The sequence below is a fragment of the Pogonomyrmex barbatus genome, unplaced genomic scaffold, assembly GCF_055798465.1.
Source record: "Pogonomyrmex barbatus isolate J1 unplaced genomic scaffold, ASM5579846v1 scaffold20, whole genome shotgun sequence".
Classification (NCBI taxonomy): Eukaryota; Metazoa; Arthropoda; class Insecta; order Hymenoptera; family Formicidae; genus Pogonomyrmex; species Pogonomyrmex barbatus.
The window spans coordinates 2,811,532-2,833,027 of NW_028297117.1; the positions used below are offsets into that span (position 1 = coordinate 2,811,532).

The following is a 21,496-nucleotide window of genomic DNA, read 5'->3' on the forward strand; positions in this document are numbered from 1 at the left end:
CCGCGCTACCCTCGCGCAGTCATTAGGAGCTCACGAAGTCTTCCGAATCCCCGAATTGCAACACGGGAGAGAGAATTTGGAGGAGCGGATCCATCAATCATGTGTCACGGCGCGATTGCGACAGCTCTCGCGATCGTACATAAATCGTTTATAATCGTTTCGGAATTTCTCCAATTTCGCCTTGAAAAATCATCATCTTCGTTGCCACGAAGCAATGATACTATCCCCTTTGCTTTGCTTGCGTGTGCTTATTAAAATGGTCAGACGCCAATCTGCTAGCGAGGCAGATTGGAGTAACGTTAATTTTCGAGCTTATTTCTGAAGAAATATTCGCGCGAATGTTTAATGCAATAATAATATGAGATATCGTAAATCGCAATATATATATATATATATATATATATATATATATATATAAAATTTTGATTTAAGAAACTATATAGATTTTTATTAAGTATTGTCATATATATATATATATATATATATATATATATATATATATATAATATATAATATATAATATATATTTTATATATATAAAATAGTATCTAGTAAAAATTTATGTAGTTTCTTAATTTAAAGTTCTCAAAAAAAATATCTGCATCGTGTTCTTGTAACTGACAGATATGCGTTGTATTATAATTAGTCGTTGTAATCCATTATATGCAAATTTAACAGTACTGCATTAACAACAAAATGATTACACTACTTTCTATTCATACACGAGTGACGCGCGAATATAGAGAATATAGATCATAGAATTTGTATTTGGTAATTCACGTCTGAGTCAATTATTTGCGACGAAATAAATCCGTCCGAGGAATCGATATTACGTGACGTTACATTAAGCATGACTTCCTACAGATTTTAGTAGAGCGTAGAAAATAGTCACCTTGCCGGCGCTTTCTTTACATATGTAACTGTAAATCAAAATCAGTATAATAAAGTTATACGTATTTTAAAACGATAGTATCGAAAGGAATATCGAGAGCAACGTTAAGCGCACATGTAGGTCGATGAATAAAACATAAAGTGCGCGGGATACGAAAGGAATGTTAAGCGCGGATAATAGGGTAATAAATCATATCGAGGAATTATATAACAAATGTTATCAATGTCGAAGTTTTTATCTCGACGCCGGTTACATCGAGTTTTCAGAAGCGAGTCTTCTAACAAAGAAATCGCTGTCGCGAGCAGGATTCGATGACGAAGAAAAGGGGAGAAGAGATGCCTCAGATAAGAGAAATTAATGAAACGCTTGTATTTAACTTACGGAAATACGGTTAACGTGAAATGGGAGTATTAAAGTGTCGCGTTGAAAGCTTTTATCGGGTGAAATAGCGGGCTATATTGTTAGAAATTAACGTAACTCTAGACACCTTATCTACATATATATATATATATATATATATATATATATATATATATTTTTTTTATATCGAATTTTGTAACGGATGCGTATTGCATTTATTAGAGCGACCGATCTGACGTGCCTCTATAATATTTCAGCTGAAACCTCGCGTGAGCGCGAGTGAGATGAGCGCTGCTGGACATAATGAAATGGGACGTAATGAAATAGGTTCGGGTTAAAACAGAGGGAATTCGTTTGATAAGACGACAAAAGACAAGACTCGTCTGTGACACTGTTCGATACGCGGCGGGTATATATATATATATATATATATATATATATATATATATATATATAAGAGTTCGAACTAAACTCCTAAATTATAATTATAATTCCTAATACGCGCTGACAGCCCATAAACCGCATGTTTGAGTGAGTTGTAAATCATGTAACCCTCGTCGCTTCATATTACTCTGCGCGAGATTAATTTACGTGGCACACGAAGTGTTGTCGAAGTTATGATAAAATAGCGCAAGTTCGACGGTGATCAGGCCCGCGCGAATAAATGGAAAGTGTAATACGATCTTTAAGCGAGTTGCGAAGACTATGGCTATTAATAAAATTGATTACTAAAAACAGGTTTTTGTGTGCTGTTATTCTTATTACCGAGTATAAACTCGATGACTTTACTGAAGAAATCCCCTGCTTATGCAAAGTATTGTTTCATTTGCAAAAGAGATTACTGCTCCAGCCAGTGTATAAAATACTTTCTTCCGAAATTTCGAGATAATTTCATTCAAACATTCAATATACACTCGGGAATTGAATAAATCGAAAATATATTTTAAACTTTAATTTCGATAAATGTATGTAATTACAATTAAAGATGGATCCATTAAATATATCTTTCGAATACGTACATAATTTCTAGTGTTACCGAATAATATATTCATCATGTCGTGTGAAAGAAAAGCGAGTGAGAAAAGGGAGTGGAAGGTAAGAAATAGCATTCGAGAAAATGCCGAATGCGAAGCATCTCTCATAATAATCAGATTGCAGATCGGCCGTGAGAACTTATACGGACTGCTCGCCCGGAACAATCGGAGAGACGTCTAAATTAATTACGGGCCGAGGAAAGAATTCTGCAAAGCGGGACATCGGCGGGATTCTCATCGACAGCCTCGGGCGATCATGGGGAATGAGGATCCCGAGGTCGGTATAAGAAGGAGAGACTGAAAGAGGAAAAAAGAGGGCGCGGAGATACGGGGGGGGGGGGGGGGGGGAAATAGACCACATGATGGAGCCTGTATAATCGTTTCGCGATGTCCTCCTTGATCGATCCCTCCCCTCCCCCCTCCCGCCGGGATGGAGGGAAAGAGGGGAAAAAGAGGGGCGCCGCCGACCGTCTCGCTCGCTCGCCGAGATATATATATGCTTGTTTTTCCGAAAACAAGTTTCCCCGTCCGAGCGCCGCGCACGTACGTACATACGAACGTACGTACTTTCCTTCTTCGACCATGCGGGGTGGATCGACGCATGCGTTTTTCTCGCGCGCCCGCGTACCCTTCGCGGAATTATCTTGGCCGTGAATCGGGCAGTCTTCCACGGCCGTTCCCGGATCGCTTGCTCGCGATCGCGCGCGGGGGCGCGTGTCAACCCTTTCCCGAGAGGAGGCCCGGCATCCCCGAGAGCAGGACGCGATCTCCGGATAATCCGCGAATAATACACGTGCGATGGCACGCGACAGCGTCCCTCGCGTATATACCTGTCGTATGCACAATGCGTATGCCACACCGGAGTAGCAGAGTGACTCCGAAAAGGGGTTGACGCGGCGTGAGACACGTGCCGCGTTTAAAGGTAAGCGGGGAGTCGTGAGACGCACGTGAGACACACGTTTTAAATGTCATGTTTCCCTGCAAACCGCTAAATGTGCTAATGCGCTTGATTACGCCGGAGACGTCACTCGGCTTATCGGAAATTTAAGCCCGTTGCGAATCGTGCGCGTTGACGCTGACGCGGGCGCGATTACTTCGATAATATCTCGGATTGTCATTATAGTTGTAAGACAGAATGGACTCCGATGATCCCGCGTCACGTTGCAAAGTTACGTTACGTTCGTGTACTCATCGCGCGAAGTGTTTTCCGCCGTCGCGACAGTGCCACATCCGAGCTGCTTAAAAGGAAATAGACGGAAATAGATTAGAGCGCGTGCATGTTAATTAACAAGTTACACGAGAGATATTCCACACGCGGAAACTCCCTTGCTCGCAACGCCGAGTTTCGCAGCGACGTGTAATTGCATTCAAACTTCATCCCCCCCTCCCCTCTCCCCCTCCGTGATTAATGACTGAAATTACCATGGAGCGCGTTAAGCCATTCTTTTTAATGAGTAGCGTTACGATTTAATCGAATAGCATTTCGGGATTGTGATGAAATAATAATTTCCATTAGATTTTATTTTTGCAAAATTACTTTCAGCGAGGTGTACAACAACACGCGCGCCGATCGCAATCACGCTGCGGCTAATGATTATCTTTATAAAGCGTACACGTGAAGCGTGCAAAAACTAAGTTTAACGATCAATAGCAGCTTAATACACAAACCGCTGCATTGCTTAGTTGTTAAAGCTGGAGAACATAAAAATTTTAATAATAATAATAATAATAATAATAATTAAACTCTGTGACATATTTGAATATTTAAATAGAAAATTTCAATTTATTGGCTACCGTCGGCGTAACGCCCGCAGCGAATATCAAATTTATTTTCGTGTGACGCAAATTAAAAATGTTAAAATTTATATAATCAAAATTCGCGAGTTTAATTAGCAAGATATTTAACGTCGTATATCACGAGGTCGCGGGTGAAACAATAGAGAATTTGAATTTCTTCCCAAAAGAAAAGACTCAAACTCTCGAAGCCTGATACAAAAGTCGGCGTCATCTCGAGATTAAAAATCGCGAGAGTATCCTATATTTCTGCTAGGGATTTAATTAAATACGTAACATTTCGTATTATTTCCCGCGTTTACCGCGGGGAGAATAAGTAGCGAAAAAATAAAGCACGCTTCTTGGCGCAAACTTGCCACTTGCGCCACTTGGATTCTGCAAGAATCCCCAGGTGGGTGAGCTCGTGCATAACTGACGCGCAGTAAGGGCTCGTGTGCGATTACACGTTTAAAGGGTAGGCAATCGTTCACGCACGGGTAGCCTCGCGATGCATAGACGCTACGTGCTGCGCCCTCGAGAATCGTAGAGGGGCGAATAACTTTTCCGAGTTATGATCGCGACTCGCGACTGTCGTGTCACGCGCTGTTTACGCAAATCCAACAATTGTCCCGAAGTAACTGCAAATAACTTTGTGAATTAAAATGACTTAATAATACCCCACCCTATTAATCTCGACTTTACTTTTCTCGCAAATGGAGGCTTGCTTTTATTTTGAATAACACTAATATTCGTTATATAAATAAGAGCGCGCAACAAATTTTTTTTTTTGACAGAACGATGTAATTTTTTTCTTAGCTCTAATCGTTTCCGATGAGAACGTAATTAATATATATTTGTCAACAGAATCCAACATAATTGTATTCTTTTAGATCGAATAATAAGGTGACCTAATTCTTAATTCTTTAGTTAGTGGTCAAATAAAAGAATGCGGATAAAGACAAAGACATCGCGGCGAGCGAAACAATTGCGATGATTTTTACCGTCGGACACGTTTGGTTATCAGAAATCGAGTGCGGCGCACGAAAGATTCCCCTTCAGTGGCAATAATTACAGTACGAAGTGACAATACTCGTAGCATCCACCTCACACAGCCGTTGATAGGATCGGCGAGGCGCGAGCGATAGTTTAATAGCCGCGCGCTCGCGCGCGAACAGCCGATATCGCGGGGTGAAGGGACAAGGGGAACGGAAGGGGGGAGGGGAGGAGGGGGAGAGGAGGTGAGGAGAGAGTCCACGAGAAGAGAGCGTCTACGGCGAGGGATGACGACGACGCGTCTATGTGGGGTGCCGAGAAGCGATGGTGGGGAACCTAGACGCTGAGCAAAGCGGCAACGGACGACGCGAGTTATGGTGGCGAACGACTCCGATGGATGGTGGGGCTGAAAAGCGGCGCGGCCAGTTGTACGGTTGTACGGGATAAGCTCGTCGTTGCACCTGCGATCAGTCGGGAGGGCGCGGAAAGAAGTTTCGACGGGGCGGTCGGAACGGTCGTGCCGGCGGAGATCCGGAGGAACGATGGCATCGTTCGTGGCGAGACACCGCGAGAACAGCGTTCGGTATCGCGAGTACGGGAGTGATGAACGACGTCCCCTTCAGTGACGGACGGAGGGAATTCGAAGATCGAGGAACTGATCTTCTTCGACGAGAGTTTCGCGAGCGAGTACCCTCCCGCGGGGAAGAATCGCCCGCGCGATTTCTTTCGCGCACCCCTCTAGACGAAAAGTTTTTCGGAAAGTCTTCGGGAGTCTCGCTTTGTAACTGAGAGAGGGATTTAGCCAACGTTTGTTCGAGAAACTCGAGCCGGGATGCTGCCGCCTCCGCCGAGCGGAGTCGCCGAGGATCCTTCCAGTGGAGAATCGGATTTGGCGAGGATAGGAAGCGTCCTCGTGGGAGGAGATTACGCCGGCTGAATGGAGAACCGTCGCCGTTGCGAAAAGATCCTCGCTGCTCCCGGGACGAACGACTGCGGAAAGGACTTTTCGCTGACCGCGAGCGTAAAAATCGCGCGGACACGCGCGACCGACACCGGAAGTGTATAGAGCGTCGTCTCAGCGAGTCGCTTTTATCCGCCGATCGAGGAACATGGGGAACGATCGCGTAACCGGATCGTGAACAGCCTCGGCGACTAACGGAGTGATATCGAAAATGAGTTCTCTAAGACGGACGATCAATCAATCGGCGAGGGAAGGCACGTCCATGCGGAGGCACGCACTCTCCGGGCCCACCACGAAGAGCATGAAGAATGTCACCCATGCAAACGCGGTGCCCGTTTCGCCGATGCGGCACAGGTCCAAGTACGAGCTGCGAAGCATCAGCTTGGAGGGCAACAAAGTGTTACCATGGACCACGAGGTAAGCGGAAATTGGATTATCAATTTTCTATAAAAACTTTTAGATAAAAGTTCTTCTAGGGCAAACTTTCCCGCGTGCTCAGAGGTGTCTTTTCACGACTACACTAAGTCGTAAATGTGCTTCTAAATATTACAAAGAAAATTGTTCATTATATTAACTCTGACTTCGCTGACATTATTTGTAAATTTTCATCGAATAGCGATAACGGTAACGCGCGCAATTAAGATAAGAATTACTATTATTATCATTGAAATAATTTGACATTTTTATATATATATAATAAAAGAAAATATTTTTTGTCAAGATTGATGATGTAAAAATTATATATAAATTTTTGTATCGAATTAAAAAAAAACGAGTATTAATCAGATGTTACGATATTGAAAGTTTCCAAAAAAGATTAGGAGAAAAATATAAGTTGTTGTCCTGATAAACCTTATGTGTAAATTATTCATGAGTAAAGAAGAGGTTACGGCGCAAAAACTTTGAAGAATAAGAAGAACTTTAAAAAATAAGAATAAGAAATTTTCAGTCTTAATCCTAAGAACTGGCTCGCCTGATACAGGTCGAGCTATATAGAGTGGGCTCGCGGAAGCGTGTGTATCGTATAATAGTCTCTTCGGCGAAATGAATTTTGTATGTTCTGCCTCGAAGTCGCCTTCTATTCGGAACAGATACTGTTGCGACTTGGGAGTTTAATGGCTCTGAGATTAGGGCATTAAAGACAGCACGAAGCCACAAGCGAACCAATCAATCGGGTATAAAGCCGAACAATCGCGGTTCTCGCAATTGATTTATCGCGACCGCGGCTGTCGCTCGCTGATATTGATTGATGAGGAAGAAGATTTCAATCCCTCGCGAGCGATATACAAATCCGCTTCCGCTTGATTATTTAATTGATGAGACGCTCAGAGACGAATCTAAGCCATCCATCCCAGAATTACAAGTCAAAATTAATTATTAATCCTCAAGATTACATTAGATAATAAAATTATCGCTTGGTTGGAGAATGTTATATTTTAATGCTTAGCACATTGTACTCTCGTTGTTACAACATACAATTTTTTGTAACGATAGCAATTTTTGTTTTTATTTAATTTTTTGTTTTTTATTTGCTTGAAAATTTATTATTATAAAGATAGATATTATTATAAAAATTATTATGTTTTTTATTATTATTATATATATATTATTATACTATTATATTATATTATAATTATTATTATTATATATAAAGATTATTATAAAAATATTATTATAAAGATTGTATTACAAATGTTAATGTAAATTATAAATTTTTCATCTATACTGATTGGCAAGATATTTTTATGAGTTCGATTTCCTTTATTATAATTATTTTATTTCATTACTTATATGCACTTAAATATGATATTTTGGATTGATGTGATATGAATAAAACGTATAGCAAATGATCGAAAGTTCAAACGATCAAAAGTTTCTTGAGTAAAGCTATACTTGTACCAATAATATCGTAATGCTTCTAATTGATTTTTTTTTTTATAATCACGTATAAGTTTGCTTAAAAGTTTATTTGAGAATTTTTCTAATTAGCAATAATTTTATAATTTGTTACTTTATTAAGAATGATGCAATTTCTAAATCTTCTTACGAACGGCATGTTTTTATTCCCAAAATTAATAACATTCGTGAGATAATAGCGATGCTTGATAAACAATGTTTCGAGAAGAACTCGACGGAATTTTTAATTAGCGGACATTGAAGCGGATGGTGACTTTGAAGCTTAATTAGTTTCGTAATCTCGATTGATGAGTATCGAGTGGAACGTTAACCGTGCTTCTTAATTGAACTAAAATTAACCGATCGAACCGTGCGAACGTCGGTGTAATCGTACGATAAAGCCGACTGCGATAATCGGCGTCGGCTGCAATGAGAGCGCCGGTAGCGCAGAATCCGGGGCGGATGCGGACGCTCTTTAATCTCCCGCGTGACGACGACGTACGTAAATCTGCGATATAACGTACATTAAATGGTTACGAGTGCGCGCTCATAATGCCGTACGATTTACGAGCGGCCGGTTGAAAATAATTCGAAGGGATCTTACGTTCTGGAGAGGAAGAAAGAGCGAGAAAGAAAGAGCGAGAAAGAAAGAGCGAGAGAACGAGAGAGAGAGAGAGAGAGAGAGAGAGAGAGAGAGGTGTAAATTTTATTTTTCAACCAATTTTATGCTTATTAAAAGTATCGCTTGAAAAATCTTGTCATCTAGATACTTAACATTAACAAAAACTTACGTTATTTTTCTTGCGGTGAATTATTACTAAAAGCTCGAATTACTAGGGGGAGGGAGAAGAGGGAAAAGAGAGAGAGAGAGAGAGAGAGAGAGAGAGAGAGAGAGAGAGAGAGAGAGAGAGAGAAACGATGGCGTTGCACGGATTATTCTTAACATATCGTTCGACTGCACGCGGTCGGGCACGTGCCAGATACGGTAAAGATACACCGAATACGATAGACGATCCGTTCCCTCGGGATCCACCCCATTATTTCTAACCAATTTGCAAAGTTACGAAGAGCGCGGCGTTAGCATTCGGCCTCGAATGCACGCGCGCTCGCTCGTTCGCATTTTAGACATCGGTTTTTAATACGCCAGTAACAAGCGCATTAATTAGCACCTCGGAGCGACGATCGGAGCGTGTCTGAATTAATTTCTCGTTCGGAATAATTTCGTGATGTAATCAAACGGCGTATCACGTTTCCGACTGTTACGTTCGATATGCCACATAATCTTCGATTTATCCCCCCGAGTGAATAGAAAGATTAATGGAGGCGAAGAAAAGGGAGCACTGTGCGCGATGATATATTTTTCCCGGGAAAAAAATATATATTCAAAGTCAAACATTAATGTTCGAACAACGCGGAAAATTTCCACATAACGAATAGCGAAATACGACACGAAAAGAAATATCGTTAATAAATTTTATTAAACATCGATGAATATTCAACAACGACATTCGTTATTGCGGTCCCGCTGACGTAATTAGCTACAATATATACAATATACATTTTATGATTCATATTTATTCAATTGCACTTCTCTCTCTCTCTCTCTCTCTCTCTCTCTCTCTCTCGTTCTCTGTATTATAATTAGAATATCACATTACGAAAGCAGAGTGACAAGATATTCCCCCGCGGTAAATTCTATTACTATTTTTGACTATTACTATTGTGCATTATACACACACGAGATTGTATCGTAGCTGAATCGTTCAAAATTTAATTGCTTTATCCAGCAACGGAGCGTTCAAGCGAAACACCGCCTTCTTTATGATCCACTTCGTTTCCCTGGGGGATAATGAGATTAACCCTCCCTGCAAAGACGCGTGAACTACCGAAAGCATGTATGTCCGTTTCGCCATAAAATGTCCCTCCTAGCGTCACAATGTTATAACTTCAACGAAAAGAGCTGAAGTTAGCGAGCTTTCTCTTCACCTTCGCGAGCTTGTCATGTATTTCTGATAAGCCGTGCAAGGATTATCGTGAACATAATCGGGAAAAGCGGAACGAAATTCAGACAGCCGTCGATCGACAGACAGACTTGATAACTCCTCAAGGTATCGATTCCTTACATTCTTGTCTAGAAAAATATTTCTCAACTCTATTTCCAGAAGACACGTTGTTATTAAATGAGATATAGTAAAAAAAAAAAAGATAAGATCCAAGAGAAGATAAGATAAATTGGGAAAAAGGTCATGTACATTTGCTTTATGCCAAATGCCATTATCTTAACTGAATAAATACGTTAAATGCATTTTTCATCGGAATAGCTTTAAAATTGCGCGAGTATATATATTTATATTTCTCGACGAGAATCTTCGCGGAACCGCTCGCGAGATGTCAGCAGCATATAAAGTATTTAATCGTAAAAGAAGATTGGTTCGGAAGAGGGGTAAGCCCGATTACCGATATTAATCCGATAGGAATTACGGCGGCAACAACAACAACGACAACAACAACGCGATATCGCCGGCGTGAGTGGCTCCGCGATATTGGATTTCGGTGCCTCGCTCTTTATAATTAACCCTTTTGCTATTGGACTCTGGGCCGAGTGTCCGCTGCCGTTCTTTTGTGTCAAGCCGATCAATCTCGATCACGCTCGACCGAGTGGAAGTCAACCGCGGTATCTCGATAGGCGGACGTAGGGGTACCGGGGCGAGGCGGAAATATGGAGCACATAAGGGAGAGATGAGATGAGACGGCGGCGTGGGGCAGGTTGGGAGGGGGAGGAACGGGGGGAGGAAAAAATCCGCGAGGAAAAACGGCATTACACGGTCAGCCAGGTGGAGGGTCGGTATCGGGTGTTAAGCCGATGGCATTATCGTCGCGGAAGAACTCGGGCGTTTTCGATGACCCCCCCGTCCGCGAGTATATCGTTCAATTACGTCACCGCGCGCCGCTGGCCCGCATTCGAAAGCACGGGTATATCGATTTTGTCGATGCATAACAAGACTTTCGTAGATAGCTAGCTCCGTTGGTCTGGCCATCGCCAACGGGAGATACTAAGAATATTGATGCTTTGACACGCGATTTAATGTGCCCTTCGCTACCTCGGTAGCCTCAATGACTTCGGGTCGTTAACCTTTTCGCCTGATAGATGTTTGATAGCGAAGGTATATATATTTATATATCAGAATTTGTCGCGCTTGTCGTGAGACTATAAATAGATTTTATGCGAACATACTAGAATATATATATATATATATATATATATATATATTCTAGTATTTTCGCATAAAATCTAGTATGTTCTAGTATGTTCGTATAAAATTATATATATATATATATATATATATATATATATATATATAAGATATAAGATATATAAGAGATAAGATTCAATATAAGATACCCCGTGAATAAATAAGAAACTTGATAGTTCATAATAAATGATAAATAACAATCATAAAGGCATATGAAATAAATACATAAAACTATTAAATTTTAAAAAGAAATTATTTATCTATAAGAATTTTATAATCGAATACTGCCTCTTAATAATTGAGGAAATTTCTTACACATTATGTGATTATAGAATATATTATACTCATCACATATTTATACTGAATTTTCTCTCCTTTATATTGTTTTCTTTACATTGGCTATAAAAAAAAAAGAATATTACGTTTTATTTTATTTTCCTAATAAAAACAAAAAGGAATATTAATTATTTCTCGATGAATATATATAATTCCGCTTTATCACCGCTCAATCACCGGCGGAAAGCGGAGCTACAATTTTCGCGATAACGTCGAAAGGCTCGACGGTTTCCGCACCGAAAACGAAAACGCGTGTATAATACACGCGTTAATGTTGCGGTTCCCTCGTGAGTTTGGATTACCGTATCCGTGCGCATGCACTAATCATCCTTATGCGCAAAAAAGAAAAGCGCTGCGGTCTTATTTGCTTCTACGTAAAAAAACGTACTTTTCCACCTATATCGCGCGCTTTTTCTCACAGCTGCAGAGATAATATGAAAATACAGGCGTATAGCGCCTGTAACACTGCATGTTCGTGCAAAGCTGCAAAACTACGATGGTACGTCATAAGGACATGCCCGCCGCCGCTGCTTTCTTCTTTGTGGAACAAAGTTCCGCGTATGTTTTTCATTTGTCAGCGTGATTAAGATAGACGTGTACGGAGGACACCTTTGTTATTCTCCATCTTGCCTACAAAAGTCGCTCCATTCTCAGCAAATAATATCCTCCATGTCGCTCCGTATTGCTTCAATCCGAAAAAACATTCGACTGTCATTCCGTTTTGCTGTTTGCCGAACGAGGACTGCGATTTCCTGGTGTGAACGAATTTAAAGTTTGGAACTATCATTTTTAAAGTGAATAATTCGATTAGCAATAAAGTATATAGCGCAAAACTAACTACGACGACGTATCGAGGAAACACAAAGAGATAGAGAATAATTGCGATATAAATTACTAACAGTTTCAAAGTTCGCACGAGGCTTTCCGCGTCTATTTTTACGCGCATTATCCGCGAAACTACATTGGTCAACGCTGTTATCGCCGTAAACCGACCATGCCTGCTCGAAATGCGTCCTCTTTTCGCATCTCCGTATACGGGTTTCAATTTACGTAATCAATGACACACATTTAGGTTTGCGGCACTTTCCATACGAGTACACATACGAGTTGGAAAATTTGCATGAAGAAATTTGCTGGTTAAATACTTTTGTATCAAGTAATCTACATATTTACATGTATATTTAATACATGTGTGCTATGTTACTTGACCTTAACAAATAAAAGATGTAAAATTATTAAAATAATTTGAAAAATACGTTAAAGTAAGACAATTTGTATGTATTTATTAAATATGCTGAAATCTACAGAAAAAAAGATATTGATTATTCTAGCGTAACAGGAATGAGGATAGTTGTGCGTTATTTATATGATACTTTTATTATAAAAATTATTATTAATTGTACACATAATAAATTTTTAATTAAGATCAAGATTACATTTCTTTTTTTGTTTAAATATTAACATGGTATTATATTACTATTTAATGTTAAATAAAATAATAATGTTAAATGATATCATCCATATAATGTTAAATTAACAAAAAAATTTGAGTCGACCGTTTGGAAACATATAATTTATGCTAAATTTAATATATATTTTTTTAACAGTTTAATGTGTTCAAAACTCATTCGCGGAAGATAGATAAACAAAAATCGGTAGAACGTTTGTGGAATAGAAACTTTTAAATATTTCAACTATCAAAAATGATTTCTATTTTCTATCGGAAAATATTACTGCGTATCTCGAATCAATAATATTTACTGCGCTTAACGTGGATCAATTGGATTAATTTTATATTTTTGGCAAATTACTTTTTCCTGTTTTATATAAAACTGCGTATATTTAAGTGTCACCTCTTTATCATTTTCGTGGAATTCATGTAAATCTATTAACCGTATCAGTATTTTCGTGGATAATCAGTTAAATCTGTTAGCAGTATATTGGCATTTTCGTGGAAATCAGCCAAATCTGTTAACAGTATTACGTGTCCCTTCCACGAGAGCTTCGATAAATTTGGGGAAAAAAATTCGATGTCGTCTATTTATTTGGATAAGATATATATATATATATATATATATATATATATATATATATATTCTTTGCAAATTTGTTTTTTTAATTTGCACGGAAAGAACAATTTTGCTGAAATATTTAAAAATTTGACTAGATACGCTTCTACATGATGATAATATCACAATTTTTTTTTTTAAATTCTAGCATTCAACTCGAGCGTCCTACATAATTATTTTAATGGTCCAACAAAAATATTTTGTCGCCTAAATTTTTAAATTATTTTTATGTTTTAGGAAATATTTTTTCTACGCAAGCTCTTGTGATTATTTTATTGAAATCTATGATTTGTTACGAAATTTAAAAAAAGGCAAAATTACATATTCTTCTTGTACATTCTTTTGGATTACTTCCGGATGTCCATTTCACAAATACCAATTGCGATGAAAACATATTGTACGTGGGCTTTGCGTGTTTGTGGAACATGTCATCTTTATTGTTATTAAGTAAAAAGTGTTTCACTGTCATTTTCTACGAAACTTTAATACAAGGTTGTTGTTTCTGAAACAGGATGACTGTCTGCGTATCTATTGTTAGTTGGATAATTATTACGTTTTAAATTAGATATCAACAGAGTGAAATTACATACATGTTAACGGAGTGATGCGTTTAAAAGAATTTTCCGAAAAAAACTTTGATTACATCGTAACTGAAAATAATTTTGCGTGTATCAAAATAACTAAAGAACGCTCAAGTTGGTTGCTAAAATATCAAAAGCATTTTCATTATCAACATTATTATCATCATATTTAAGCATAATTATTTTAATAGTCTAATAAATTACCTCTGGATCTGTACCCGATTAAATTTTTAGATATTTAAGCAAAATTGTTCTTTTCGTGTACGTGTTTCTTCTCTTATTGAATAAGGCTCTTTTATGATGTGTGAGTTTTTTGCTCTTTTAAAAAATTCGATAGAAAAAACCATCACGGAGATAAAATTGCATGCAAGCGCATGCAACAGGACGCATCTGCAAAAAATCGTACAGTTCCCGCTATTTTAATGAGTAGTCGTCATTGTAATGAGCAAAATTTTTTCTTTCGTCGCCTTTGATCTGAAGAGGCTCTTGCTTTAATGATCGTCGCAGTTTAAAAACTCTCTCTCTCTCTCTCTCTCTCTCTCTCTCTCTCTCTCTCTCTCTCTCTCTCTCTCTCTCTCTCTCTCTCTCTGTGAAAATAGATTACAGCCAAATGCAATTTTGGCTTTTTTTCGGTCTTTTCATGTTTCAAAGTACAAAAGGCTGTTTATAACTCGAAGCTAAAGCGCCTGTGGATAGGTCTCCATGAAAGTTCTTTTTACACTGTTTTAAAATTAGGTCTGGGTGCTCTGAAAATATGCATCGTTAACTTTTAAGAACATCTTAACAATTCACCCGTTCGCGAAGCCGCTTTTTCATAGAAAGCATGTATGATTACGTATGTTCGCGCAATCGATAGTCGCTCTATCTAGTCGTTTCTATTATTTATAGCGCCGCTACAAGTCGCGCAGCTTTAATAGCTTCTCCTTTCTTCATAATGTCACGATGTAATAATGTAATAACTACAATGCTCTAATTCCCAACGAAGTCTTCACCGTCCGATTCTATTTTTGGCACGAAAATTAAATTTAATGATCACTTCCATTGGAAGTGGAATGAAAATGAAGAAGATTAATCGCGCATTTCAATTTCAATATGATTCTACATCTTTGACTAACAATCAAGGATTTCGGTGGAAACTGGACCAATGTTGTCGCTTATCTCTCGCTTTTTTTTTCCTGTCTAGTACAACACACACACACACACACACACACACACACACACACACACACACACACACACACACACACACACACACACACACACACACAAAGCATGTCCGCGCCATGTTCGCGCGATTTTATCAAACGTATCGATACGGCTTTTACAGCTGATCCGCGTATCATCGTGTCGTCGTCGAACGCGGGAAATCCATCACCTTCCTAGTCGTCGATAAGAAACCGCCGGCTGGACGAAGTAACCGGAGGCTTATCGGGAGTCGATAAACCATCAACGACCGGAGGACTCGATGCGCGCGTCTTGAAAAGCTCGGGCTTTAAAGCCGCGCGAGAGAAAACGAGAGATAACGGACGCGTCGTTACGCCTGTCACATTTATCTTCCGCGCGAAGGAACGTTCGTTAACTTTGATATTTATATTTGCGAATTTTCGAGTCAATTTTCGCGGATTAACAAATACTAGAGGATGTCTGTTTCTTCGCACGTGCGTGGGATGTGAGGGTATTTTATTTTGGCGCTTTGCCATATGTGCCGCACAATCCAGTTCGATCTCCTCCATAAAAGCTGCAAGTAACGACAAAATTGTAGCAATCGCGAAGATAAATTGTTACAGTATCATAATTCTATTATGTATGACTTCACCACTGTTGTATGTACATGTTGCTAGAAATGAAAAAAAGAGATCGATATAAAAAAATCGCATTACGATGTTATGTCCGCCGAATACTCTTTCTTTAGCGATATAAGTCATGTCTATTTAGTCACAATAAGCAATTAGTTACCGAAAGTATTTTTTTTTTTGTTAAGGAAGAGACATGAATTAGGATAACTAATTATATAAAATTATTTATACATTTTATAGGAAGGAGAAATCGAAGAAAATTTATTATAATCATTAAGTTTCGATTAAAGGATTACGATAAAGATTTATAACACGTATTTTTTTTTTTTTGTACAATAAAACTTTAAAATGTATCTTTATTGTAAAAAGAAGAAGAGAGAAAAATTCAATAAAAATTTACGATTGTGATCATGTTGTTTCTTGAAATGAAATTGGATTGGAAACATAATATACGTATATATAATATACGTACACAAATTTTAGTGTTTTTAATAAACGTTTCAAATTAACATTCTGTCAAAGTAGTACTTATTTTAATTAAACCGGAGGAGAAATAAGTTTTCTCTTATTTATTCAAGCCTTTGAACCTGGCTGTAACGATGCCGTTTAATTCGTTAAACAACTTTGTCAGAAATTAAATAGCCGTAAAAACTTTTTTCCTAGAATAATTTTCAGTTCATCAAAGAACAAAGACTCTTCTGGCTTTCGCAACAATTGCCAGGCACCCCCTCGACGAAGGGCGACATGTAGGGTTTATCGCGTTATCCAACATAAAAATCCGAGTTAATTCTCTGGCTATTTGCATTTCACGAGGACGTCGCCGGTGGCGAGGTGGTAAGAGGATCTGATTAACGTTCGGGTTGTGCTAATTCGCCGGCCTGATACGCACAGTCGCGCCCTAATCCCGACCCTCTCGTTCGTGGCATCCCGTTTGGGTGCCAAAATTTCAAGTGGGTGTGGGAGGAGGTGTGTCGCCGGGACAACGGGACGGAGGTTGAAGGAGCGCCGCGTCACCCCGGTACCAGGAATACGGGTCACCGTACGACGCCGAATCGTGGTGAAGGGTCGCGCATCGATGTGCGCTATGCCGGGGACGAGTCGACGACGACACGTCACGCGATAGGGCACTCGGACCCCCCGTTACGCGTACGTACATGTAGGAACAAATAGATAAATGAACGAGAAGTGAAGTGGAGGCGGAAGAGATGGAGGAGGAAGAGGAGAAGGAGGAGGACGAGGACGAGGAGGAGGAGGAGGAGGAGGAGGAGAAAGAGGAGGACGGTGAACGAGGGGGAGGGATGGTAGCGAACGAGAAGGAGGCGGTAGAAGACGACAAATAGAAGAAGACAGGGGAGGAAGAGATAGAGGGGGGGGGACGTGGGGACCGACGAACTCGTCGACACGGCGCCAGTCGTCGAGTCGCCATGTCACTGCGAGCAACTTGCCACTGTCTCGCGGGGGCTGCTGCGCTACGCGTCCGGTCGTGAAGGTTCGCCACGGGACACGACGGCAGGCAGCGGCGGCGGCAGCGGCGGCGGTGGCGGCGGCGCCGGTGACGACGACGCGGCCAGTAGGGGTTGCGGACCCAAGACGCGAGAGAGTGCGTTCAGTGCCATCGGAATTCCGCAAGTGGTGTTCTTTACGTCCGGGTCGACCAAACAGCCCGCTTTGCTCCTAGTGTCGCAAGGACTTGACTTAAAAAATTAACGATCGCATGTGACACAGCCTAAATTTACAGCCTGATTTTTAGATAGATGTAATATGTTACAATTATTATATATATATGTGTGTGTGTGTGTGTGTGTGTGTGTGTGTGTGTGTGTGTGTGTGTGTGTGTGTGTGTGTGTGTGTGTGTGTGTGTGTGTGTGTGTGACAGTAATTTGTTGCAAAGTTGACTATAGATTTGCAATCATATTGTCACAATTCTCTTTTGGAACACGATTTTATTTTGGGTTTGCTCTTGAAGTTGCATGATTTTTTAACGATTGTTTTTTAATTGGAGTTGTATTTTTTTATTATTTAAGCTATTTAAAAGAATCGGCCCCGTTGGAAACTGCGAAATAATAAAAGAAGAAATGTATCGTTTGTCTCAATGACATCGAGGGTCATAGAGTAAAGTATTAATAGGATTTTCAATTTGCAAATGAATCTTTATTAAGATTTATTATTACGACATCCCGCAAACTTTGACAGATTAAGTTTACTTTGACTCAGAAGAATTCAAAACGTAACTTTTGGGAAGAAATAGAGATCAAAAACAACTTGTTAGAAGATTGGGTGAGAGATGTTAGTCATAATTTTACATCATCATATATCGCATTAGTGTAGTCTAATACTTTAAGAAAGGTTAAGCTATAATTAAGATAAGTGTTTTACAAAGCAAAGTTTTTATCTTCTACTTTAAGAGGGAGGAAAGTTAAGCTCATAGTAACTTGGTGTTAGAAGAGGCTGAATAGCGGGGTTGTTTCTGAAAAAATTTCTGACCCATTTCGAGAATCGCGAAATGTTTTACTCGATCCTTTACTTTGAAGAAAGAACTGATCTCGTTCGAAAACGTGACACAGCGAACGTTTCTCATTTTCATGCTAGATCATGATAAATCTAATATGATGACGAGGATTTTGTAAAGCCCCTTGTGAAAATGGAGTTGATAAGAATAAAAGCTCGACATCATTCTCACATATTTCTACATACAATTTACGTGGAATAAAAGACCTTCCGAGCAAATCGCTCCATAAACAATAAAATCCTGTCGATCTGATTTACGGATTGGATTTAAATTTCCCGATTTTCTCTCCTGCCTTTCGCTCGCTCTCTTTTCGGGATTTTCCGGAAAAATTTGCGATTCGACATAAGGGCGGGAAAAGCATTTCGACACTTTCGATATTTTCTACAGCGAATACTATCCGTCGCTTATCCGTAGAATTCACGGAATGCAGTTACGAGAGGACTCGTGTCGGTGTAACTTCTACATATCTATGTATGTACAACAGTACGTTTCACATGCTCGGTTATCGAATCGCCGTATCCGTTTGACGACATCCGTCGTCCCTCATCCCGGATTTCTCGATCGCGCGATCGCGAGAGAGAGAGAGCGAAAGGAAGAAAAAAAAAGTTCGACGGCGTCAATGGCCACTTTTCCATCGTTATCGCCTCGATACCTCGAATCACCCGAATATAAATGCGAAATGTCGGCCACACAAACTGCCCATTTGAACGGCGGGGGCCGGAAGATTGATAGGAAAAGATCGATACCGCTGTTTGCCGAAGGTAGGACATAGGACCGCCCTAGGTGAATACATTCGGCGTATCTTTAATGCATCGCTTATCACGAGAAGAGAGAGAGAGAGAGAGAGAGAGAGAGAGGGGGGGGGACTTCTTATATCACGGAGATTGGGCGTTTCGGCGAAAGGTCATTTTCTATCGATGTCTTCGCTTAATGTCCGATAAAGCAACTATAAGATGAATGACCGCATGCACGTCGAGTCGTCTATCCGTGAACTCGAGTCAGTTATTCATTCATAGGATCTATTTCATTTGTACTATTTCTGATGTGCAACCTTTATTACTTTATGTTTTAGCATGAATTACTTTCATTACATTACTTTTGTAATATTTGCTTGAGTTTCTCAAAGATTCTGCTATCAACTGATCTTTTTTGTTGATCCTGTTATTTGTTATCTGATTTTTAAGATTTTAGAATTCTACTTATACTTTGTCGAATAATTAGAATTGTTCGATTCGTCTCGTGTCCTTCGAATTTCAAGTAAAAGTTGCAATAATAATATGTCATAGTTTTCGATTGTATTTGCGGAAAGTATTTTGGAGTCGAAATTGAAACATTATGTCATTATCTTAAGAATCAATATTCTTAAAGAAGAGTTACTTTTGGCTCTTGGCTGAATTTGTTTACACAGAGAAAGGAAATTTTCCATTGATATCATATTCGTAAAAAATGTATTTGCATGTGAAAATTCAATTAGATTTTTATTAATGCTTTGAGAAAAAATTATATATTGTTTCAATATAAAATTCTTTAATTAATAAGTGCATAAAACTGGTTGGCATTGTTAATTAAAAAATTTTTTCATGTGTAAATATTAGATTAATTGTGTTAAATAGAATTTCTATTAAATTACATGATCTCACTATAATTAATCAAAAGCTAAAGTTTGATTGAAAAACTTTGTATTGTGAATAAAACTTTTACTCACTAGCATAGTAAAATAACTAGCATAGTAAAATAAAAGAATAATTAAAGAGTCTTCTCTTACTTGATACTTATTTGAACTTTGTTCAGAATAAGAATAAAAAAATTCATTTTTTCAAAGTCTCACTTTACTTTAGTAACTATCGTTTCTTTAAAAATTATGTTATATCTATTTGACTTGGATATCGCGGTGTACATAAAATTATCTATGATGATACATAATTCTTTCCACAATGACACAGGTGTACCGTGTAAATTACGTGCAAATTGCGACGTATATCATCTATTGTAAGACATTAAGTGCAAGTGCATCCACGTGTATCTCCTAGTATTTAAAGGATTGCAAAAGTGGCGCATAAATATACACGCAAGTTTCCTCCCGTTCTGCGTATATCGACGATCAAGGGACCTTATTCGACGTCACCGCTCGACACCAATTTCGGCGATCGATCCGATCGCGTTAAGAGAGTGACAATTCAACAATTATTATCACACGGCGCAAGAGGCGTTCTCCGTAATTGGTGTTCTTCAGCCACCCCGATATAATACATCGGCCACATATAACGGGATACGAAAAAACGACGAGGCTCACCGTGCGTAGTCGAGAGATTCGTCAAATAATCCCACGACACCTGTAGTTCCCCTCCGATCCGAGCCCCGACGTGTCGCGGCAATTTCATCGCAATTTGGTCTGCAGAAATCGCACGGCGATACGAGTGCCGACGCTGGCCGTCACAGCTGGCTGTTCAACGACATTATGATGATGATGATGATGATGACGTTACCAAAAGGAGAACGTACCGAGCCTGTCTCGTAGTGGCGCGCACTCGCTGCGCGTGATAATAAAACCGACGTAGTTGTGCATAGTCATACTATTAAATTGTACATAATACGCGAGAGACCATCGCCAGGCGTATCAGAGAGCCTGACGAAAATGTTGTGCCTGGATATTAAACTCGTTTCGCGGCTGCGGGGTGTCTCCTCCGGGACTGCTTCGTCAACTGCGTCATCAACGCACGCGGCGGCGGCGACGGCGACGGCGACGGCGACGGCGACGGCGACGGCGACGGCGACGGCGACGGCGGTCGCAGCCTCGTCATCCTCGGCGGGCGCGAGCTCCGCGGAGAAAAGCAAGTCCCGCCGAGCGAAACGCGAGAGTGGCGAGATCGCCAGCTCGGCCACGACCAGCGACAGCGAGGAGGAACCGTTGCGGCCCAGTTCGAGATCCGTCCAGGAGATGATACGCAGGAACAGATCGAGATCGGTGTGCGTGGCGGCGATCCTGCCGTCCTCGCAACTTCGGCAGTTGCATCGACGCGCCAGCCATATGTACGTTGCTCC

The 21,496-nt window shown here is 39.9% G+C and overlaps 1 protein-coding gene across 5 annotated transcripts in view; it reads left to right on the top strand.

Moving 5' to 3' along the window:
• Positions 1–2,950: 2,950 nt before the first annotated feature.
• LOC105429131 (GTPase-activating Rap/Ran-GAP domain-like protein 3) overlaps positions 2,951–21,496 on the top strand; it is a 28,715-nt gene continuing 10,169 nt past the window's right edge. Inside the window, exons 1-2 of one of the 5 annotated variants that reach the window (XM_089077896.1) lie at positions 2,951–3,208; positions 4,987–6,430. In XM_089077896.1, coding sequence (XP_088934022.1) covers positions 6,225–6,430 — 206 coding nt within the window. In that variant the 5' untranslated portion in view covers positions 2,951–3,208; positions 4,987–6,224. Of the gene's footprint in view, positions 3,209–4,986; positions 6,431–17,371; positions 17,702–20,382; positions 21,485–21,496 lie in introns of those variants that run through there. The other 4 variants (XM_089077897.1, XM_089077898.1, XM_011641898.3 and 1 more) reach the window with 4 other exon arrangements.